This window comes from Populus euphratica, unplaced genomic scaffold (genome assembly GCF_000495115.2).
Source record: "Populus euphratica unplaced genomic scaffold, PopEup_1.0 scaffold70.1, whole genome shotgun sequence".
NCBI classification, from domain to species: domain Eukaryota; kingdom Viridiplantae; phylum Streptophyta; class Magnoliopsida; order Malpighiales; family Salicaceae; genus Populus; species Populus euphratica.
In genome coordinates, this window is record NW_011499950.1 from 326968 (window position 1) to 350723 (window position 23756).

A 23756-nucleotide genomic window follows, 5' to 3' on the forward strand; every position below is an offset into this window, starting at 1 on the left:
TCACAAGCAATATTGTTGCCAGGGTACCATAGTCTATGACACACCCACCTCCACCATCTTTTTCAATGGCAAGATCAGTTTTGGAGATGTTGAACTCGACCCCATTAGCATTTATGCCTGGCAAATTCACATAATAAGCTGGCGAGGGCCTGGCTTGCATAATATTTGTACGTAGTTTGTGAATTTCTTTGGTTTCACTGCGTGCTTGTCAAACCTTAAATAGGTCCTGTGTGTGTTGTTTGCTTTGATGCAGGAAGAGAACTTTCCATCACTTATCATATTTCACATTACACAGCGGGAATTAGTCTTCCTTCCACAACTCTTTCTGTCATTAATATCACTGTACGTAGAAAAGAAAAGAAAAGAAAAAACTAGCTAGTACATGCATGAATCTGGTAGGACTTAATCAACGAGTTTAATTTATTACCATTAAGATTTCCCTTTCTTTCGACTTCTATTCCCATCGTTTATGGTGCCAAATATTGCTATTAAAATTCATTAATCTCATGTTTAATTTAATTATTACTGTTCATTTATCTCTCTCTTTGCATACATACGCGCACAGTCGTCGAACAAGATTTCAGGGGAGAGAATAGCTGGTTATGTGCATAGTGTTAGACGATGAATTGATTCTGTAAAAATGAAAAAGTAATGTAATTTAAGATTTCCGAATAATTAATATAGGACGAAAGTTTTTTCTTTCAAATTTTATATGTAATAAAGGGAAACACTAATCTGCAAACATTCTTCTTCTTCTTCTTCTTTTTTAAAAAAGAAGAATTTATATATTTTTTCTTGAAAATTATATATATTTATCCCTCCATACTCTTTTAAGTGTTCATAGAGATATCAACCCTGATTATATACATATTATTAATAATATATATTTGTCCCTACATACTCTAGAAATGACAATGACTAATTAAATATATATTATTGATAAAAATACAGATGGTAAGATACTAATTCCAGGAGGACCCGACACACGCATACTTATAGAGAGAATTAATTGTGTATTAATCAAGTTGTATTGTTCGATTTGGCATGACCACTTCAATTATTTCTGGATAATGTCGTGGTCGCATTTGCCATACACCGACTTCGAGCGACCATTCCTTTTTTTTTTTTTTTATTTATGTGGAGTGTCCAGACCAGCACCATTACTAATTCTCACGACCCACTGAATACCCTACAAATCTAGTAGGCATGTAAAGCACCACGGGGTGACAGACGTGCACACCAGAGCTCGAACCCAGGTGCAGTGGAAGGAGACAAGCCGCTTCCACCGCTAAGTCAAGCCCTGGTTTGCCGAGCGACCATTCCTTTTTATCTTTTCAGGTGACTTCGAGCGACCATTCCTTTTTATCTTTTCAGGTAGCTTTTGCTGTTCGGTTTTAAAAAAAATAATTTAAAACAATATTTTTAAGAAAATATATATGACATTAAAATTATTGTGGGATGGATGAATGACATATATATCTTATTGAATGAGAAGTAGATTATTTTAATTTTTATAAAATTTAGATTTAAAATATAATTATTTATTGATTATATTATTAAAAACAAAAGTTATTTAACTACTCAAATGATTTTTTTTGTATTTATGTAAAAAACAAAAATTATTATAACACCAAACCATCTTTTAAGATTGTGCTTTGAAAAAGCTCTAAAGTTGAAGCCTTTTCCATGTTCAAGAAATTTAAAAAAAATAAATTTGGATTTATCAATTCAATTTTATTGATTTATTAAAAGAGAGACTAATATATGCACTTATAGCATTCTCCTTGTACTGACTAAAAAGAAATTATGGTATGGTTAAATTTAATAAATCAATAATAAAAAAATAAAATATTATTATATTTAATTTATTTTGATATATTAATATTAAAAATAAATTTTAAATAAATAATTTGAATATATTTTTAAATAAAAAATGCTTTACAAAATAATTATTATCACACCGCCCAACACCGTGATTATAAAAAACGCCCTGTCTTCCATGAGAAAAACAGAACTATCACACCGCGCAACACCGTGATTATAAAACACGCCCTGTCTTCCATGAGAAAAACAGAACAGGAATTGCAGTTTTAGAATGAATGGAAAAAAGGGCCAAGAAAACAACTCTTTGTCCTGATGGATTTTGATCCAGCTAAAATCAATGATCCTCTCAAACCCAACCAAAACCCTCCATTTCTGGCGTCTCACTTTTTTTCAACAATACAGAACTCTCCCCTTCAACAAACCCAAAGCCAAACCAAGACATCGAAGAAAGGGCCACAAAACAAGCTCGAGAAATCGCAATGATGCACCATTTGTGAACCATGTGAAAGAAGCACGAGACCCAGATGACGCTTTAACTCTATTTTATGAGTATCTCCAAAGGGGGTTTAAGCCTGACTACCCTTCATACGCCGCTCTCTTATACAAACTCGCTCGTTGCCAGGATTTTGGCGCTGTTGAGGAAGTTCTTCGTTATGTAGAAGATAATAATGTTCATTGTCAAGAAACCATTTTCATTGCTTTGTTTCAACATTACGGAAAAGCCCAATTGGTCAATAAGGCTGTTGAGCTTTTTAATAGAATGACCCGGTTTAATTGTGTCCGTACATCTCAGTCTTTGAATGGTCTGCTTAATGTTCTTGTTGATAATGGTTGGTTTCTTGAGGCCAATGAGTTGTTTGATAAGGGTTATGAAATGGGGTTCCGTTTGAATTCGGTGGCTTTTAATGTAATGATTAAGGGGTGGCTGGAGAAGGGGGAGTGGGAGCAAGCGAGCAAGGTGTTTGATGAAATGCTTGAGAGGAAAGTGGAACCGAGTGTTGTGACGTATAATAGTCTTATTGGGTATTTGTGTAGAAATGGTGAGTTGGACAAAGCAAAGGGTTTGTTAGAGGATATGATTAAGAAAGGAAAATGTCCCAATGCGATCACATTTGCTTTGTTAATGGAAGGTTCGTGCTTGATAGGTGAGCATAATGAGGCTAAAAAGATGATGTTTGATATGGAATATAGAGGGTGTAAACCTACAGTTGTGAATTTTGGTGTTTTGATGAGTGATCTTGGGAAGAGAGGGAAGATTGACGAAGCAAAATCTGTGCTTCATGAAATGAAGAAAAGGCACATTAAGCCGGATGTTGTCACTTACAATATTTTGATCAATTATCTCTGTAAGGAGGGTAGAGCGGCTGACGCTTATGAAGTTTTGTTTGAAATGCAAGTTGGAGGTTGTGAAGCCAATGCTGCTACTTACAGAATGCTGGTTGATGGGTTTTGCCGGGTTGGGGACTTTGAGGGAGGTCTAAAGGTTCTGAATGCAATGTTGACAAGTGGGCATGTTCCACGTGTTGAAACTTTCCGTTCTTTGGTTGTTGGCCTTGTGAGGTCTGGAAACCTTGATGGTGCTTGCTTTGTTCTGGAGGAGATGGAGAAGAAACAGATGATGTTCTGTCCAGATGATTGGGAAGCTCTTGTCATGGAATCTTGTCGCGGAGATGAAAATGGAAGTGTAGGTGAACATGTAAATGAACTGGTCTTGGCCATGGAAGCGTAATTAAGGGATACAAAACTTAGTGTAACACTCTTGGGACTTTCATCTAGCGTGACACATTTTCTGTGAAGACATGGTTTCAACTACAAACCAGTGTTTAGGTATGTTCACTGATCGGGTTTGCAAATCTGATGAGTAAGGGGAAAGAATGCAGGATTTTACATCAATGGCAAGACAAAGTTATGTCCAAAGATTAGACACATATTGGTTGGGTTCTTATTCCAACACAGAAAGGGCTGACACTTCCCTAATCTTTATAAATGTTTTGTGAGCTACTTGATGTCTGATAAATTTTTTGAAGAGAACGAGACACACAGACGCATAGAGAGATTAGACAATTAATTGCAGAGTTTGTAACTTCTGTTGATTGATCATTATCGAAACCTAATCTTCAATTATTCAGCAGTGCATGGGAAAAATACGATCCATGAAGTTCTACAGCTGCATGGTTCCTTTTTTACTGGAGACATGATAGCACGTTGTCATGTAACACGGTGCTGCAGTCAATAAATTACTCTTCTTTTCCCCATCTGTATTTAGATGCTAGTTACTGTCTGTTCCAAACTTCCTTTCTCAACTGAACAACATGATTTCAGCAAGTAATCAAATGGTTCAAGAAAATAATAATAATAATAAAGGGTTCAAATCCTTCAGTTTTTGTATTGCAGATTTGTTGTTTTCTCATCCGTCTATAAATGACACAATTTTGATAAAATGAAACTCACAATGATCTTTTCATGAATCAAACTTGCAGTGTTTGTAAACAAATTCCTCAAGTTTCCTACAAACATACAATTTTTTGCCGTATCTGCCATGACTTCAGCAGGCAATCTAAGCAAACTGCAATACATCAAAGATAGAGGTATTGAAAAAATGTTGGATTGGTGTTTGTCATTTCATTTACAGGGTCTTGCTTCAAATAATAGAAGGAAATATGTGTTTAAGCTATACCTGCAAAGTGCAAATAAGACCAAGTTTCATCTGTCACGACCCGAATCCTCGATCCATGACCCGAATCCTGGATCTATGACCGGTATATAGGCAAGGTTCCCCTCTAAAGTTCCATGCCTATGCGAACCCAAACTTACATACAAACGGAAATATCTGTCACGACCTGAATCCTTGATCCATGACCTGAATCCCGGATTCATGACCGGTACATAGACAAGGTTTTATACCTATGCGAACCCAAACTTACACACAAACTTATCCTAACTCAATCAGAGTTTAACGTATCATTAATAACAAAATCAACTTCATAATATAATTGGATTGTTTTAATACAAGAGTTAATATAATTTCATAGTTTTGGAGCACTAATTAGACATAAAGAAAAATGTACGGATTACAAACAAAAAGGTAGGTTCTAAAGGTCCAACAAACGTGACCTGCTATCAAGCTATAAGCCTGGAAATGATAAATAATAAGAGTGAGTTCAACCACTCAGTGAGTAGATAACGTTTAATACACACACACACACGAGATAATACAACAATGAGAAATATATATACAAGTATGGATTTCGGTTCTTATAAAAAAGGTTTCTCAAATAGGCCATAACAAGAATATCATATGGTAAAATCGTCAGAAAATCAAAATGCAATGAGCATGAGGCTCCGTTCTGTGGGATGATCAGTCCATTATTTTTTCAAAAACCCAAAAAATTAACGGTTTTATCGAAATCTAATCCATAATAAAACAAATAATAAAATTGATAATACTTCACTTACTAACCCTTAATCATTCATCAAACCTATCTGTAAAAGTTAATATTATAGCTAGGAACTAATCTGTAATTTATTATATTTTTAAGGGTCAAATTGTAACTTTATCCATTTGGAGAACCAAACTAAAATCATCATAAATCCATGACTATAATGAAATTCTGACCATAATTAATCCTCATTTCTGTCCAGATCATCTCATTATACTCTAGGGACCATTCTAGTATTTTATCAAATTTTTAGGGTTAAATGGTAATTTTGTCAAATTAAAGGACCAAATTGAAAGTGTTAAAATTTCATAACTATACAGGAATTCTGCCCATAATTTATCTTTTATTCTGTTCAGAATCTCGGAATAGGCTCCAGGTACCAATCTGCAAATTTTCCAAAGTTTAGGAACTAAACTATAATTTTCCAAAATTGAGGGACCAAATTGAATTTTCATCATCTTCAACCTCAAACCCAGAATTTTCACAGATTAACTACTGTTATCCCCTGATTTCTAACACAAATTCACCATTCAAACAAAAACATAACTCAAAATAATCATTTTTATCTACAATATCTCAAATTTAACTTAACAATCCATTATTCATAACAATCAACCCATAACATTCAACTTAATTTATCAATTAACCCAAAACACAAATTTTCAAAACCTTAACATTTATCAAAATCGAAATTAAAACTTAATTAACACATATTTATACATAATCTTATCTTTAAACTTATTTCCTTCAACTCCTTTCTATTTTTCTTCTAATTTTCTTCTTTTTTCTTCTTTTTCTTTCTCCCTTCTGTCTCTTGCCGATTCTCTCTCAAATTTCAGATCTCTTCTTTTGTTTTTTGTTTTTTTACTATCTATTTATATTTATCAAGTTTTGTTGAATTTTTGTACTTTCTATTTATATTTATCAAGTTTTGTTGAATTACTACGCTACTCCTTATTCATTTATACCCACACTTTAAGCCATCAAAAGCTTTATTGTATTTTCCTACTCATTTATTCAAAACATCACATCATCAATATTATATACAGCTTGGTTTTGGCTGCTGATTTCATTTCATGCTGCCTACAGAATTCTGCTTTCTTCATGAGTTTATCCATCATATATTCTCAGGCCATATCTGGACCACTAGGAAGAGGCTCATAACCGTCGTGATGCTTGGCAGTGTTGTCATCTTTGTTTGTTCCAACAGGAATGCACTTCAGGATGACAGAGATGACTAAACTTGCAGCTCCGATTAAGACACTGGCCAACCATAATTCCCACCTTAGTGGCACAATATTAGCATATGTGCCCAAGAATTCAACTATTACAATCTGGAAAGTAACTGTGGAGAACATGACAGCCAAGAAAATCCAGCTACTAAAGATGCCTTTGAACACATTTATCTTCTCCATATCTCGGCTGTTTATTTCATTGAACACCTGAACATATGTTGAATATTTAGTGATAAACTTCTACGAGATGTTGTAGTGCTGAAGAAACTGAAGATCAAAGTATGGTACCTGGCAAAGCACAAAGGTATTAAATATGAAAGTATTCAGGATTTTAGTATCATCTGAATCAGAAAGCTTCAGTAGATGTTTCCCATCAAGCTGGAGGATGACAAGGACACTTATTTGATAGATGCTTTGTCCAATGATATTCCTCCACATGGTCTTGGTGATTATGCTTACATTCCTTCCGATTGGAGGTCTTTTCATCAGTCCATCATGAGGTGGTTCTGTAGCCAATGCTAATGCACCAAGAGTGTCCATGATTAAGTTCACCCAAAGCAGCTGAACAGTGGTCAATGGCTCGCCGCCTGCAAATTATTTCACCATTTTTAGTCATGTATCTAGAAGTGCACATGTTCAAAATCCAACAAAAATCAGTCAAAAGACATTATCCAGTTATAGTTCTACAAAACAAGCGTCCTTGAAAGGAGAATTTAGAGACAATCTTATCCTTCAATAATTTTGAATGAACTGACTGCTCTAGATTCTCAATGCTGCATCCTTTTGATTAAAAGTTAACAGTTTGCTATTTCACCAAGCACCGGTCCCTAAGGCCTAACGTTTAGAACTTAAGAGGTTAGGGATGCAAAGGAACTAGCCCGAGATGCACGCAGAAATGAAATTTATCATGAGAGCAGCAACATTAGCTGTTAACTGGAACTGAACAAACTTCTGAATGTTAATATATACTGATCGACCCCATCTTGCAACATTCACTATAGTTTTAAAGCTGTCATCCATTACAATAACATCAGCACTTTCTTTTGCAACCTGCAGGAAATAGGAGAAAAATGCTGAGTTTCTGCCTAATAGAAGTACCTAAAACAGACATCAAAGGGAAAGAGAAGGGGAAAAACCAGGAGGGCCAGGACATTAACAAACCTCTGTTCCTGCTATGCCCATAGCAAGTCCGATATCTGCCTCGGCCAAGGCTGGAGCATCATTACTACCATCTCCAGTCACTGCCACAACTTCCTTAAATACACTCCTCAATTGAGTCACCAATTTATGCTTGTCCGAAGGTGATGATCGGGCCATAACCTGCATTACCGATTAAACATTTTAGAAAGTTTTACACTTGATTAAGAGTAAGTTATTGAAGCTTTGAAGAAGTTTCAAGACCTGAAGATTTGGTATTATCTCCTCCAACTCCTGAGGACTCTTACAACGGAAATCTGCCCCTTCAATTACCAGGCCATAATCTGTCAAGATGCCACATTCCCTAGCTATTGCTTTTGCAGTGTTGATATTGTCACCAGTGACCATACGCACAGTAATTCCAGCATCTAAACAAGTCTTAACAGCTTCCTTCACCTCAGGGCGTATAGGATCCTTAATTCCAACGACAGCGATTAATGTATAGTTATTGTCAGGCATGTTATTTGCACCAGAAGTGGTCTCCATATCCTTGAAAGCCAAGCATAGAGTTCGTAGAGCTTCACAGGCAAAACTATTTATGACATCTGTGATTTTCTGTCTTTGCTTTTCAGATAGCGGCACAGCTTTTCCATCAGCAGTTAACATCTTGTCACACATTTTCAAAATTATTTCTGATGCACCTTTGCAGAAAGCTCGAAACCCACCGTTGTTAGGAAGAGAAACAAGCACAGACATCTTCTTCTTTTCTGAATTGAAAGGCTCAACTTTCACTATCTCAGATTCGTTATGATGTGTTTTAAACTCGCCTCCTAAAATTAATCCAAACTCTAAAATTGCTGTCTCCGTCGGCGTCCCCAAAATGTAATCCCTTCCATCTTTTCCCTTGGTTACCTCTGATCCTGTGTTCTGAAATATAGATTGCAAAAGGATTCCATGCACGTTTTCTGAGAAAGAGGACATTAATAAATCTTTATTGCTATTAGTTTGTATTGATTTTGTTTCTTCACAGATCCATATTTTGTTCACCACCATATGATTTGTAGTCAATGTTCCAGTTTTATCTGTGCAAATGCAACAAACAGAACCCATTGTTTCACATGCGGAAAGATGCCTCACCAGTGCTCTATCGTGCATTAGTTTCTTCATTGCAAATGCAAGACTAAGTGTCACTGCTAATGGAAGCCCTTCAGGAACTGCAACAACAATTATGGTTACAGAAATGGAAAAGAAATTTAGAAGCTTCAAAGCATCACTACTAGACCATTTTGTGATCTCATGGTGGTCTGCCTTCACCAATAGAAACCGTGCCAGCAGAACTAAAAAAGTTATCACAGCAAAAGCCAAACCAATTTTTCCAATAACAGTTGCAACTCCATTAAGCTTCACCTGTAATGGTGTCTCATCTTGATCCACTTCGCTCAGATGAACCATCAACGTGCCCCATTCAGTCCTCATACCGACTGCTGTCACCAGCATTTTACCAGACCCATCCTGTATTTTGGTACCTGATAGAAGAAAGGGCCTCTTTTTATTTATGTCCACTGGCTCACTCTCTCCTGACAAGCTGGATTCATCAACTGATAAGCTGTGGCCTGATATAAGAATGCCATCTGCAGGAACCCGATCTCCAATTGATAGATGAACAACATCTCCAACCACCAAATCGAAGATAGAAACCTTCTGTCTGCTCCCTTCTCTGGTAACCTGAACAATAACATTCTTCTTCTCCTTGTCCAGGACCTTGAATTGCAAGGCCTGCTTGTAGTCAGTGATTGCAGTGACCATCACTACTAGCAAAATGCATATTACTATTCCCACCCCATCATACATTCCATTCGGCCAACCTTCAGTTGCAATACCAACACCAATGGAGACCACGGCACACACCATCAGAATAACTAACGTCAAATCATGCAAAGCATCCCATACAAACATCCAAAAAGATCTGGCAGGTTTCTCAGAATATCGGTTAAAGCCGTATATATTTTGCCTAATAGATATATCACTTGAGACAACCCCATCATTCAAGGAAACAGATACTTCTCTGGCCAATCCCTCAACTCCTCCATGAGATTCCAAGTCATTGATATCATGGGACCGAGCGAGCGCTGCTAGTTCATCCGGTCCAATGCCAAAACCATTTTGCCTGACATTGTCTGAGAGCTTGTGCTCAGCTAGATTAGCAGCTGTATCAGATAAAACCATATGATTCAGAAAGAAAATATAATTGGAATAAATAAAATGTTACAGCATCTAGTAAAGATTATACCCTCGATGAAATGCAATGCTGCCTTGTTGACATAAAGAGCTATCCGTATCTTTTCCTGGCCAAACATTCAAGGATGTTTGTTAATTCAAGGAACTGTGAGATAAAGAGACAAACAGAAGTGCCAACACTCTTTCTTCTACAGTGGCACAACTACTAGTCCAAGATCAACCAACAATAGATGAAAGAACAAGATAACTTTACAAACTACCAATTTTCGCAGAATTTATTGAGTGCCTTCAAAGCTAGCAATGATTTCTGTAACAAACTCAGACACAGAGTTAAACCCTTGGCCGCCAGTCTCACTAACCTATCAAACAATATTTTTGTGGATGGATGTCATTATTTTTGAAGAGCTAGTCATCCAGTACTCCTGCTTCTGTATGTTTTCAAAGGAGCTAGGAGCTGTCTTGTCTCAACAAAAACCAAGTTTATACGAGTTTAGTCATGCACTGATGATATCTAGGTGTGTGAGATGAAAAGGGACGACTCCACTCTCCATCATAGTTTTAATAACCTGACATGGAAGGTGAACTGATTTTTTTTTTTTTAAATATCAAAATTATATATGTTTTATTTTTCTTTTTTTAAAAAAATATCAAAATTATATATGTTTTATTTTTTAAAATTAATACTAGATTTTGACTGGATAAATGATCTACTGAATCAATTTAGATTTATAATCAAGACAATTGAGTTTTTTTTTTTTCTAGATTGATCCAGACACTAGGTTAGTTTTATCGACATGCAAGACTAGTCTAAATTTTAAAAATATTTTTTACATTGTTGTTTTTTATTTTGATAAAAAAAACTTCTTTGAAAAAAAATCAACAAAATATCAAGAGCAAGTTCAGATTAATTGGGTTAATATGGATCTTTAACTAAATTAATTAATTAAGTTTTTTAACTTGATGAGATTTAATTAAACTCTAGATATTAATTGAGTTTCAGATTAACTCAGACCGGTACAGATTTTAAAACAATGCTATTCATTATCTGAAGAACATAAAGGTACGTTAATAATAGAGAACAGCTAATTTCATTTTCGTGACCACAAAAAAGCATATTCAAGTAATAAAAGAGATTATATATATATATATATAGTATGTTGAAAATTCTAACAAGTCGGTGCATATTCAAGTTGCTAAGCGCATCCAGTTTTGGCTAAGAAACAAATGGAGTTGTACGCGTTGCTTAATATTCTACCTTCTGATCGAGGACAAGCTGTCATTTTTTTATGAACATGACATCTGCCCTCATTTCAACGTCAGAGACCAAACGGGGATTTTGCATTGGTAGCTAGGGTTTCCAAGAAAGCTAAGAATATCGTTGGTTTCCTCTTCCAATCTCTTAAAAGAATATTGACCTGCCTTCTTTAATTATCAGCTATTTAAAACAGAATATACTAATTAATAGAGGAAATTAAAGAATACCCTCGTTCTCGTCTCATCTTCTTAAATCAAAACAGGTTAGTGGCTAACCTGTGGAAAGGATGCATTCAAATTAAGCTCTGAAACTTTAGCAAGCAGTTAACTCCAGAAATGGTGGTGTCATGAGAGGGAGGTTCCCTAAGATCCATATAACTTTTACAGTGATTGACGCGGAGAAAGCTATGAAGTTGTGTTTGACACATGCCTGATCAACTCTAAGACTAGATAAAAATGTACAATTAAAGTTGTAAAAGTCTATAGTTTTATTCAGCAAAAAGTCTCGTCAAATATGAAAAGAGACATTCGTAAATAACTAGGAAACAACAAGCTAGGAAAAATAATAAAATTCAAATCTAAAATTAAAGAAAAAGTCTAAAAAATAGTTTGAAATTTCAAAGGCAAATTTGATAGCATTGGGAATCTGAGCAGCGAATAACTTTGTGGCATCTGTAAGGGATCAGCTTAACAAGAATGCTGAAGTGATATCTGATCAAATGAATAGGTTGAGAAATGTTAATTCACAATTTTTGGTTCAAGAATGCATCACATAATAGTAAAAGCCCTCGTCCAAATTTCTAAACCCGGCCCCACCCACCGTTAAAAGGTTTGAACACGGACTTTCCGGCGATAACAGTCATATCGTCCCCTAGGGTTAATGCTAATTGACGACTAACAACTGCCAGTCCGTGATAAGAAATATCGGCAAAGGGTCACTTTTTCTTAGCGAACATCTACTAGCCAACCAACTAAAAGCTCGAACTCAAAACTTCCATGACTTCTTCAGAAATGATCTCAAGCTAAGCAAGGGGCACATCTCTGTTTGGGAGTTGAATATTCTTGCTTTCAATCGATGCTGATTTTAAAGAAATTGTTTTTTGGATTGTTTGCGAGTTGATATACCTAAAGGTTTACAATGAAACTTCATCTTCTTCTATAAAACTCATTCACTATTTACAGAAACATATAGGAACATTTTGTCATGCATCAATTAGACTCAGTTTCTTTTCATTCGAATATTAATTAAAAAGACTTGAACCCTAAAAGATTTGCGAAATCTTCTTTTATATATATATATACACACACACACATATACACAAATGAGTTATGAAATGATTATTTCATAGTAAAAAATTATTAGTGAATTCACGTGTGTGTGTGTATATATATATATATATATATATATTGACTGAGCATATTTAGAAAAAATTAATATTTTTTTTTAGATGAAGGCCGATGGTTTAAACCCAAGAATTTAATAATAAGAGTGGTAAAAACACGTAGTATAAATAATTAATTAATGTTGAATAATTTGTGTGAATTAGGTTAATGTCAATAAAAATGAGCTACAAGTCAACACTGAGCCGTCATTTTGTTGCCAACAACTTAATCTATGATAGCAACATTAACGTCTTCAAAAATATAAAATAAATTCAAACACATCAAATAATATTTAAAAGGGAAAAAGAAAAACACGAACAAGATCACAAAAACTTGAACAGCGGGGCACTACAAAGTTTTCTGACCTGGAGATTCTTACGTTTCCTTTCAGCTTCTGCTCTTTTGGCAAGATCAGCAACCATTCGAAACCTCCGGCGAGGATTCCTGACGACTGAAACTGCAGATCTCCATCTTCTTAAAGCTTGTTCGGAGGGTCTCTTTGCATCAACTACAAAGTTTTCTTTCAAGTATTGCTCCATGTAAAGTTTGTCAAATCCAAACGATCACAGAGAATAGAATGATGTATCAAGAAATGAAAATCATGGAGCCAGCTAGCTAGCTAGCTAGGTGATATATACATATATATTCTTGTTGAGAAAAGATTCAATCGTAGCCGTGAAGGGCGGGCGCAGGAAACAGGAGACAAAGAGAGAGACTCGTGAAGAAGAGTGCCATAAACATATGGGCTTGAATATATTGTTAAAGACCAGTTGCATAAATGGACTTGGTTTGGTTTCTATAAGATTTTAGAAGAAGATTTTTCCAAGTAATTTAATAGGAAATAATGGAAATACGACAATATGTATACCAATATTATGATTGAATTCACGGGATAATTAAAGGGATAACATGTGATAAAGCTTCAAATATTTAACAAAGACAATTATGCATTCTTTATCAAAAATTTATTTTTACTTTATCAATTTTTATACTTATTATTTTTATACTTATTTTTTTTTTAATTTCATCATTTAATAAAAATTAAAAAAATTATTTTTATTTTAATTCTTATTTTTTTAATTTCTATTTTTATTTTTAATCATTTTACATAATTAATTTTTTTTTCAATTTCAACCTTTACTATTTAATTAGTTGAGAATTAGGCTTTGTAGTTTTTTTAGATAAAATTTTTCCAGTCTTAGTCTAATAACGAAGGTTATATTGGTCTGAAAAGTTAACGCGGGTTCATATTATTTTTTTAATGTACTTTCTTCTTAACTTTCATCATTCAACATTAATTTTCTTAAAAAAAAGAAAGTGTTGTAATTTTTTTGTTGTAGTTTCTATCAAATTGTTCTCATCTCATGACTATGCTATTTGTTTCACAAATTAACTCAAGATGACTCAAACAATTTTATTACCCAAGTTATGTAATATTAACTCAAGTTGAATCGAATCTTTTTAATGGATTAGAAATTGAGTTACAACATTTATTCCTTTTAGAATTTTTTTCAAGGTTATTGTGATTATTTTTTTAATTTGATCTATGTACTATTATTTTTTATTTTTTATATCATCTAATCAAAATAAAACCAATCTATTGAACCCAACAAGATTTATAACTTGAGTCATAAATTTTTATTTATATTTTAAAATATGTTTGCATCATCTAAATATTAGTTTTTATACAAAAAACAAATTCTGACTTGTAGCATAGCGTGGACCATTTCTTATTAAAAAGCTAAAAAGAGTGTAAATTTATAATTGCAATAAGATCAAGCAATTTTTTTTTTGTAAAAAACTATATGATACAAAACTAAAAAGTGTGCATTCTTTTCAATTAAAAATACAAAAAAATGATGTTTTTATATATTTTTTATATCAGTATATTAAAACCATAAAGAAAATACTTAAAAAAAATCAATGTGATACTTTTTTTTTGCAAAAATTAGTTTAAAAATCATTTTAAAAAGTAGCTTGAACAAAAAAAAACCAAAACACTAAGGCTCTCACATTAAAATAAAATCTTATTGTGGCGAGAAAATAAAAATAAATCAAGAAGGAACAATTATAGCAACATTAATCATATGAACCTTCAAGAAATGACAGGTAATTGATTAGCATATATTAAAAAATCTTATCATAAATAGTGAAATGTTTTCACATTTTTTAATTTGAACCTTACTATCACGTTTTCTTTTCTTTTATTTCTAGTTTTTTTTTTTATTTTATCTTATAATATTGGTTTAATAAGTATTAAACTTTATACTAAATCACTCTTGTTTTCTACCAAGATTATGTATAATAGAACAATTTTCTGTGTATCCCTAGAAATTAGAACTATATATATATATAGAAGACAACAGATTATATTAACAAAACATGAACATGTAGCTACATTAACAAAAAAAAAAATCATTTATTTAAAGATGACTACAAAAAGTTGTATTTAAAGATAACAAAACATGAACATATACTCTACCATGTTGATGTCTAATATAATATTTTTTAAGCATGACTTTTATGTGTGGCTTGTACCATTGTGTCCTAATATTGTTGTGCGGGCTGTCCTATATATGGGTCCATAATATCTTTATGCAGACCCATCATAGGTCCCTCATATTTTTAGGCAGATGCATATGATTATGATGAGCATAGCACCACTGCTCAACATTTTCAACACAAAAGATGGCTAACACACACACACACACACACACACAGATAACATCAATTACCAGCATGGTGCACAAGCATGGTGCACAAGGTCCTGCCCCGGGAAGAAAGTTGCATAACTAAAAGTAGAAATTTTATTGCTAGAAAATATAAACCCAGTTGCTTTCTCATACGACAAAAAAACCAATTCAAGAGGCAAGTATTCGAAAATGTTCCAAGCAAGTTTCAAATGTCCTGAGTGATTGCCTTCTCAGGGCCCTTCCAATGGTCATCTCATGATAAGAAGCACGGTGAAGCTCAAGTTTATATATCACTGTGTTTAACCTCACGAGAAACTTCCCAACATGAGGCTCCAATAGGCAGTGAATTTAGAAGAAAAAAATGATGGAAATTCTACATGCTCTAAAAAAAAAAGGAAAAACAGAAAAAAAACAAAAAAAAACCCTACCAAGAATGAGCATGACAAAAATCACCACAGTTTCAAATGCGATTGTTAGCTCTGGTGCTAGATTCATGAGTGGTGGTAAAAGAACTGGTTACAGCCCAGATATGCATGTAATGTGCAACTTATCTAGTAGTACCTTGGTGAACCAAAGCAATGTTCCAAACAATAAACAAAAAATGAAATTCTAAATTGCAAAAGTTTCCAAATTGCAGCTAAGCATGCATGCCAGTACACAGTCAACTGCTAACTTATAAAAATAGTTCTGGGAAAACATACTGGCAGAAGTTTGTTACTATACGAACCAACATGCATGCAATAAATCCTTTGTGTGCACACTAAGATGGAACAATGAGGGCACAAGTTATTGCCAAATGAAGCATATCACCTACAACAAACTTGCATGTGGCACACAGCAGACAAAATAAACAAAAAAGAAAATGAAAATCATGTAACTTTCAATGGAATATCTAGAGGCTAAATGCCGACCATTCTGCAATAAATATCCAATTAAGGTACAGTAATTGAAGCCACCAGATTGCCAGTGAACAAGGTTATGAAAGTACAGGAGTTGCAAGCATGTGCCACAAAACTTTTTGCATTCATACAGGTGCAAGATCTTAGGATCCAGAACCAAGATGTTTGCACCATCATACACAGCTACGGAATTGTCACATGTCATAATAATAACATAAGTGATCTGAAGGCATTTTAGCGAGAGGAAGGCTCTACATGTCTTCTTACAAACAGCTTCCCTACATCTTCTGTCACAACATTACTCCTGGAAAAACCGAATTCAAATCATCAACAGCAATTTTATTTTTCCTTTTCTTGCACTTACGATATGGCCAAATTAGTGCCTGAAAATAAAAAGAAAACTGCAGACAAATAACAAAGATCTGAGACCTATCAGTTGCAGAGAGACAACACGGAGCTTCAAAAGACTCAAAAAAAGTTGTAGTGGGCAAATTAATTGCCAAAACATTTCTAAAGAAGTTGAGGAATCATCCATATGATGCGGCTTTTTTAGTGCACGCAGGGGCACCAGACATGGTCACATGACCATCCAAAACCAAACTGCATGGAAATGCTAACATCTTAATTTCAAATTATGGTCAAGAACAAGAAGGGCAAAATAACACAGAATAACATTCGTGCATGTAGTAAATAGTAAGATCAAATGCCATGCCTCCCTCAAACAAAAGAAAAATATAAAATAAAGTCAAACAGCAAATAGTCAGGTCAAATGTCATCCCTCCCTCAAATAAAAGAAAAATATAAAATAAAGTCAAACAGCAGACAGTCCAGTAGTCTCATTCCCAGGACGGAGAAATTCCATAAACGATAGTAAGCATTAAAGATACATTACTCTCTAGTCTCTACATCCAAGGTCATCTATGAGGCTGTCGTTTCCCAATCTTACAGCTAAATACTCAAGTGACTGGGGAACTCTATGTAAATCAGTAGCTCTCGCAATCGCAGTCTTCTGGAGAACTTTTACTTCCTACTTTAAGTGCAAATATAGCAAAACAACCAACCACATCTGTTAAAGCTATATCTCCAGCTCAACTTCTGCTTAGCAGTACACATCATAAACGCTGGATTTACCATTTCCGCCACAACCATCGAGTTCCATTTCAACTCACAAATCTAAAACTTTCCACAGCATAAATTTCACCTAAAAACCCCAAAACCACCTCCATAAACAACCTCAAAATCTCAAAATGCATCTATGATTCACTAATGTACTCTCATTCAACCATTATTTTAACTTCCATTATGAACTAACGCAGAGCAGCAAAAGAACAAATAAATTTCATATAAGATCTACAAGACAGAGTCCATAAAAATAACTAAAAATCTCACCTTCCTTTAAGCTGAGGAGGAACTAACAAACCCCCACCAGTATCAGGAACATTCCTAGTAGCAACCAAATTCCCTCTTGCTACTTTCTCACTACGCGAAGACCCCACATTCAATTCTCTCTTGCGAGACGCATTCTCAGCCATTGCTGCTGATACTCGGGACGCGTGATCACTTCCAGATAATCCAACTATCGGCGAATTCAAAAGCATTGAAGCATCCGGAAGATTAGATATTGACGGAAGAGGGCTTGGCCCTGCTACTTGTTGTTTTGGTAATGACGCCCCAGATGACCTGAAACAAAAGGAAAGGAAACAACTTTGAGCAAGAATTAAAAAAAACCACGATTAAAAATCTCTTCTTTTATCTGAAACTTAGAGAATTACTGGCTATTTTGTGGCTTTGCGGCTTGTGCCTCGAATTGTGGTTTTGGTTCTTTTTCTTCATGTAGTTCTTGTTGATGATGATGGTTTTCGTCTTCTTCTTCTATGTTGTGTGGAACATCCTCGTCCGAGGAAGAAGCGTAGTCTACTAAAGACATATTTTGATTCTCTCCCTGTCTCCCAGTGTCTTGTTGTCTCTCTTTGATATTGGAAACTACAGGCTCTGGAGCTCCTTCTCTTTTCCTTTTCTTTTTGATAATGGAAGCCTCGGCTAGTGGCTGAAGAATCCAGGCCTAAAGCTAGTTAGCTCGCGTGCCTCGTACTATAGCTACGGGGCTTTTCATCGTCCAAGGGATATTTGGATGCACTAGCCACTCTAGAGTCTAGACGTTCATCTAAACCCTTTTTTAGATGAGAAGTTAATCAAAGTTGATAGCTAAACACATATTAAAAAAAAAATTAAAGTGACATTATAAGAAAATTTTTATATTATTTTAATATAAAAAATACAATTTTAAATAAAAATTTAAAATTATTTAAATTGATCCAGTTAAATTTAGTCAAATCAATTTAATTATAATTTAACCCAATAAATAAACAAATTTAACTAGATAAATTTCCAATCTAAATTCATCTAAGTTTATAGCTAAATACATATTACAAAAATTAAAATAACAGTATAAAAAAAAATTATTTTATTTATAAAATGAACAACACAATTTTAAATAAAAATTAAAAATCATTGAAATTAATCCAGTTAAATTTAGCCAAATAAACTTAATTATAATTTAATCCAATAAATAATTAAATTTAACTAGATTAATTTTCAATCTAAATTCATTATCAATAAATCACAAGATGAGCCGGGATTAGGTTTGATATCCATGACAACAAACTCAATATCCAAATGCTAACAAATAATATTAAATATTAAAAAATTATGGTAAGAAAATTATAAGAATACAAATTAAACATCAGATCATGATCTTAAAGTAATAGTTCTTGAACTCATTCTATATATTTTTTTAAGAGTTTAACATTAAGAGCAAATTCACACACACACGCTGGGGAGTAACCGGTTTGCACTTGCAGTGCAGCCTCGGTTTCCAGTAAAACGCAACGGAGCTTTTCACTGGATAAAACCAAGTGAGATGGACCTTATTGAATTAACAAAGACTGTCTGCCCCGCCCACAACAGAGCAACCTATGAAGTTCGCTGCTTTTCACTTCCATCAGATAAACTTTCCGCTGGGTTGTGTCTATTGTTACGCTTTACTGCCTATTTTTCAGTTTGGTAGTCAGCAGCGCTTGTTTTACTTTTAACCTTTCACTTCATTAGCATATGCTTACTGGCTTGTTTTGTAAACTTTTATTTCCTGAAAAAAAATATAAAACAAAATCATGCAAAGATTGCTTGGTCAAACAAGCAAGTCTCTGTTCATTGTCGTCAATGGTGTCGAAGTTCAACAAATGAAGGAATTGGGAAGGCATTTTGAATTAACAACCAACTCAAACACTCAGGACAGCCTTCTTATCTTAAGAAGTTAGCTACAAGCTTATGAACTAGCTAGTGGAAACCAACTCGTTAGTTTTACATCCACTGACGAGTGACAAACAGCATGAGAAAGAGATAGAGCACTTGTTGTCAAGGATTCTGACCAAGGAGTGATGGTCTATAGTAAACACGGGTTTGGGCAATCTCGATGCGATCTCTTGGGTCGTTCATTGTTTCATCCCTTAATGCTTGAAGAATGGCCTGCACTGTAAACTCCCTGAATGTTCAAGCACATGAAAAGTATCAGAATGCACTTCTAGGCATTATGAAATACACGGATCCAGACAAATGGTTAGCGTCAAAGAATTGCAATTCCAAGGCCAAGTGTGACGATGAATAGTGAACAAGTATACAACAACGCCCAGCATACCTTGTTATAAGTATTCCATATAACATCTTCAATATGGGGCATAGCTCAACTGGAGCTACAGGTGTGTTTTCTTCAGGATGTAGCACGCTTAAGGCAGACTGACTTAGCAGCTCGTAAAATGCTTTCACTGCAGAAACACCCTGCAAAGGAAAAGGGTGGGCTTAGTATCCGATCTAAGGAAAAATTGCAAACTACTAAAAACAAGCGGATCTGAGCAAGGTTGAAACAAATAATAGACTACCAAAAGGTCACAAAATCAACCATGGACAACATTGCTGATGTAGTGGAATGGCTAATAAAAGCAATAAACATATCAAGAAAACCTGTTGCTTATGCACTTGGGCATAACTTAATGATGACTTGGTATTTTCTATGATTACAAGCACTGAAGCCACTCCCAAAAAGTTTTTTTGAAGGTTAATGAGAATGGAATTGTTTAAAACTGAAGATATGTTTTCAACTCCAAGTTGTAGTGGGTCAACAGTCCCTAAGTGGTCTAGGGAGGTACCACTATTCCCCAGAGATTCTCCCAGTCCCTCTCCTTGTAATAACCACAAATTTGCTTGTGCAAGTTAAGACGCACCAGTTATAACTCTCATATTATGTCTTGGGTGACTTATTACACGCATGGGTTTCAATCAAATTGCCGGTTCTGAAATTTTCACCTCCAGGAGCATGGTATCCAGTACATAAAATAAATATACGGATCTTTAAAAAGGTGATACAAAATAATGGAAAGATTAAGATTTCTCAAGAAAACATCCTGACACACACAACTTCAAATATGATTCAAGTCCAATAGGCTTGAGCATCTTTATGAACCACGCCTATGAGCATCAAAGATTGATACCTGAATCATTCCTTTGCCCTTGATACTGTCCCCCATTTCAAGACTCAGCTCTCCTTCAGCCAACTTTTGACCATACCATGCATTACGACCTTTCAGTAAGGTTACATAAGTGTCAGCTAACAAGGGGCCAGCAAGTTTTTCAGGTTTTTCTGCCAACATATGTGTAATAAAAATCATCTCTGATGTACAGTGTGCAAAGTACACTGATTTACTGGTTGCACTCTCATTGGTTAGAGCTGCTACCATTCCTGTAGAATCAGGATCAAGGGTTAAATTTTCAGACTGAAGACTCAAATTACCAATTCTTACCAATAGCGTTTCCTTTTATATAGAATGAAATAACAGCTGGAAGATAGAAAAATATAGCATATTACATCACCCAAAATTCAGTATAGCAAATTACATCGCCCAAAATCCAGTCTCCCCACTACAACAGACTCCGTGATTCATCTACCAAACCAGAAGCATCCTTTGTTCTAATAATGCAAGACATCAGAGAGGAAATAGATGATATAAACCAACTGTTCCTCTAGAGTAGCATAAATGGTCGATGCAAACACTATTCCTGGCTTCATAATTACAATGATGAAGCAGTCCCATTCTTAAGTTAATTTTCTATGACAACAGCCATTAACACATTAAAAATGTCTAAATTCATTTGTGGTTTACATTCATGTAATATGGAGCCTTCAAAATGTGTGAGGCACTGTATCATAAAGCTTACATTAAATACTTTCTGGTATGATAAATTACGCATCAACAGTGAGAATAATATCGCTGGCTAGAGTCATAATATTGAAATTCGGAGCACATAGAAATCAAAGCTTACCAGCTCCAATAGCATAGACATTCTTTAGACCACCCATGACTTCATGAGTAATGAGATCACCATTATCCCACACTATAAAGTTTGGCTGCCTCAAAAATTTTGCCAATGGTTTCCTCCACTTTTCTGCTCCACAAATCCGAGCATTGGCATATTCCTTATTGTAAATCTCTGAGGCAATATTTGGTCCTCCAAGATAGAGAATGTTTTCCATTGGAACTCCAGCTGCCGAGGACACAGTCATCAACTATGATGTGAATAAGGTTGCTAATAGCTAAAGAACAATCACACCATTGCTAGAAAATGGGGTGAACAAAAAACAGAGAGAGAGAGAGAGAGAATCTTACTTGCACGGTTGATCATTTGGGTGGGGGTTATTATGCGTGGCTCGGGCTCCAACTCAGCCTCTACACCTTTTGCCAAAGAGATGATAATAGGCACTGTAATTCTCTCCTTCCAATACCTACTAATTTCCTCAAATACTTCATGGGTTTCAGTTGATGGCAATCCATTAATAACAATGTCAGCATCCCACACAGCCTCCTGTAAATTGGTCACAACCTTCAATGGGCAAAGTGGGGTGTCTATCATATTCACGCAAAATCCATCTTTTAAAAGCTCATCTGCATGTAAAATCCTATCACCTAATCTTGCCTCAACATACTTTAAATAAGCACAACGCCTAATCAATCTCCTTAACACATCTTCCCTTGAATTAATCACTTCAAATAAATGCTCAGCTGTGGACCTATCAACCGATCTACCAGGCCTTCTCCATATCCTTATTAGTACCTTATCTCTTAGATGACCATAACTATCTTGCAATAAAGCAGTAAACACACTGCCCCAAGCACCTGCACCAATGCCAACAATCCTCAACGGATCACCTTCTGCTTTGCCTATCAGAGCACGAAGCTCATCAAGCTTCTCTTCTAAAACCCCATTCAGGTTCTGAATTGACACATTTGAATACACAGTGTGATTCATTTCTTCTGTATTTCCAACCATTTTCTCTTCTCCCTCAATTACAATAAGGTCCAAGAATCCCAATATATCCTAAGCTTAATCCACCACAAAAGCCTACCTTGGTGATATATCCTAAGCTTCAGATACAAAATTGTGATCTTTAAACCACTGATCCTGGACAAACTAAATTCTCAAGGGATTTGGAGACAATCTATCCCTCGTGAAAGTACAAGAGCTCAAATCAGCAAATCAGCTAGCAAACAGAATACCAACTATAGATTTAATCTATAAGTGGGTTTTGATGGCAAAATCAAAAACAAATCTTTCTATTGACCCTCTAGAACATGACACAATAAGATGCAAAATGGGCTTTGGCACACGGTTTTTTTATAGCATAAGTACCACCTTTCAAGAAAACCCACATGAGATATAACCAAGAAATTCTAAAAAGATCCCAACTTTCACAGCTAAGTCTACGATCCCAATCAAACGTCAGCAAAGACAGGTAAAATCAAAGAAGGGGCAGGGAAACAACCTTTGTTTGACGTCAGTTTTCTCCAACAAAACAACATCTGTATTCACACAGTATTGCTCCTCGTGTCTTTGGTTTTCTTAAGAGAACAAAGCAGCGACGAAACTGTCGTAAATTTCGAAGAAGAGAGGAAAGAAAGCTGCTTTTTTACTGTTACTTGTCTGTAAGCGAGTGCCATTGCTGCTGCTGATATGGCACGAATCAAGATCAGCGTTTCTTGCCCGCTTGATTTTCAGACATCATAATTAAATAATAATCTAGTCCCTCTGGTTTGCAAAACTATATGAGGGATCCTTGTAAAATCCAAAACAATTAATTAAGTAATAAATTTTTGTTCCGAGATTGACTTATTTCCTCATCAAATTTTCTCATATTATATGTTTTTCCTTTTCTGTATCTTTTTTTTTATATAAAAAAAACAGATCATAAGAATATGAAATAAACAAAAGAATTTATTTATTTATAATCTGATTAAAAAAATATGTGTTTTTTTCAAAATTACGGGAATTAATTAATTTCATTAAAACATAAAGAATTTTTTTTAATAATCTTTAGAAAAAAACACAAAACAAAATTATGTATTTAAATTTTTTTAATAACACAAATCCCCAATGAACAAATTATCTCGTCTTCAAAATTATTTGTTGAGTGAAGAAATCTAGTAGTTTTTATGTCTAATATTGTTATAAATTCAAATAATATTTGTGGGATTGTCTATGGTTTATAGGAAAGATGCTCGTGTCTTGTTTTGTAAGAGAGTTAATTATTAAACTTATAAACATTCA

General features: G+C 34.7%; 4 protein-coding genes across 6 annotated transcripts; 1 reads left to right on the forward strand and 3 right to left on the reverse strand.

The window, feature by feature from the left end:
- The first annotated feature begins 2036 nt into the window (after positions 1 to 2036).
- LOC105137883 (Tetratricopeptide repeat (TPR)-like superfamily protein) lies at positions 2037 to 4085 on the forward strand. Its single transcript, XM_011043808.1, has one exon. The coding sequence runs from the start codon at positions 2162 to 2164 to the stop codon at positions 3551 to 3553; it is 1392 nt and encodes a 463-aa protein (XP_011042110.1). The 5' UTR covers positions 2037 to 2161; the 3' UTR covers positions 3554 to 4085.
- A 92-nt stretch (positions 4086 to 4177) lies between these two features.
- On the reverse strand, positions 4178 to 13394 carry LOC105137884 (calcium-transporting ATPase 4, plasma membrane-type-like). 3 transcript variants are annotated; one of them, XR_844662.1, is made up of 9 exons: positions 12877 to 13394; positions 9927 to 9981; positions 7901 to 9843; positions 7661 to 7819; positions 7378 to 7549; positions 6788 to 7086; positions 6293 to 6706; positions 4502 to 4525; positions 4178 to 4390 (listed from the first exon to the last, which is right to left on the reverse strand). XR_844662.1 is itself a non-coding variant. In XM_011043809.1 (7 exons), the coding sequence occupies exons 1-7, from the start codon at positions 13048 to 13050 to the stop codon at positions 6392 to 6394; spliced, it is 3117 nt and encodes a 1038-aa protein (XP_011042111.1). In that variant the 5' UTR covers positions 13051 to 13394; the 3' UTR covers positions 6239 to 6391. The 3 variants fall into 3 exon arrangements, 1 of the variants encoding a protein (XP_011042111.1); XR_844663.1 differs by lacking the exon at positions 12877 to 13394 and adding an exon at positions 10135 to 10144; XM_011043809.1 differs by lacking the exons at positions 4178 to 4390; positions 4502 to 4525 and having other exon boundaries at positions 6239 to 6706.
- A 2677-nt stretch (positions 13395 to 16071) lies between these two features.
- Positions 16072 to 18223, reverse strand: LOC105137885 (uncharacterized). Its single transcript, XM_011043810.1, has 3 exons — positions 17876 to 18223; positions 17493 to 17783; positions 16072 to 16407 (listed from the first exon to the last, which is right to left on the reverse strand). Exons 1-3 carry the CDS (start codon positions 18028 to 18030, stop codon positions 16338 to 16340), a joined length of 516 nt encoding a protein of 171 aa, XP_011042112.1. The 5' UTR covers positions 18031 to 18223; the 3' UTR covers positions 16072 to 16337.
- Positions 18224 to 19271: 1048 nt separating this feature from the next.
- Positions 19272 to 23213, reverse strand: LOC105137886 (probable glycerol-3-phosphate dehydrogenase [NAD(+)] 1, cytosolic). Its single transcript, XM_011043812.1, has 5 exons — positions 21821 to 23213; positions 21477 to 21698; positions 20648 to 20895; positions 19798 to 19937; positions 19272 to 19644 (listed from the first exon to the last, which is right to left on the reverse strand). The coding sequence occupies exons 1-5, from the start codon at positions 22479 to 22481 to the stop codon at positions 19518 to 19520; spliced, it is 1398 nt and encodes a 465-aa protein (XP_011042114.1). The 5' UTR covers positions 22482 to 23213; the 3' UTR covers positions 19272 to 19517.
- Positions 23214 to 23756: the final 543 nt, after the last annotated feature.

Bases quoted from the DNA above. Each gene is read 5' to 3' on its own strand.
- LOC105137883 (XM_011043808.1), top strand. From the start codon at position 2,162: ATGATCCTCTCAAACCCAACCAAAACCCTCCATTTCTGGCGTCTCACT.
- LOC105137884 (XM_011043809.1), bottom strand. From the start codon at position 13,050: ATGGAGCAATACTTGAAAGAAAACTTTGTAGTTGATGCAAAGAGACCC. The intron at 9,844-9,926 runs GTATAATCTTTA...TATCTGATACAG, and splicing joins AGCATTGCATTTCATCGAGG to CTGCTAATCTAGCTGAGCAC. The intron at 7,820-7,900 runs GTCTTGAAACTT...TCGGTAATGCAG, and splicing joins AGATAATACCAAATCTTCAG to GTTATGGCCCGATCATCACC.
- LOC105137885 (XM_011043810.1), bottom strand. From the start codon at position 18,030: ATGTCTTTAGTAGACTACGCTTCTTCCTCGGACGAGGATGTTCCACAC. The intron at 17,784-17,875 runs GTAATTCTCTAA...CTTTTGTTTCAG, and splicing joins GCAAAGCCACAAAATAGCCA to GTCATCTGGGGCGTCATTAC. The intron at 16,408-17,492 runs GTGAGATTTTTA...CGGTTTTTCCAG, and splicing joins CCTCCTCAGCTTAAAGGAAG to GAGTAATGTTGTGACAGAAG.
- LOC105137886 (XM_011043812.1), bottom strand. From the start codon at position 22,481: ATGGTTGGAAATACAGAAGAAATGAATCACACTGTGTATTCAAATGTG. The intron at 21,699-21,820 runs GTAAGATTCTCT...TGTCCTCGGCAG, and splicing joins CCAAATGATCAACCGTGCAA to CTGGAGTTCCAATGGAAAAC. The intron at 19,645-19,797 runs GTATGCTGGGCG...TTGAACATTCAG, and splicing joins TATGGAATACTTATAACAAG to GGAGTTTACAGTGCAGGCCA.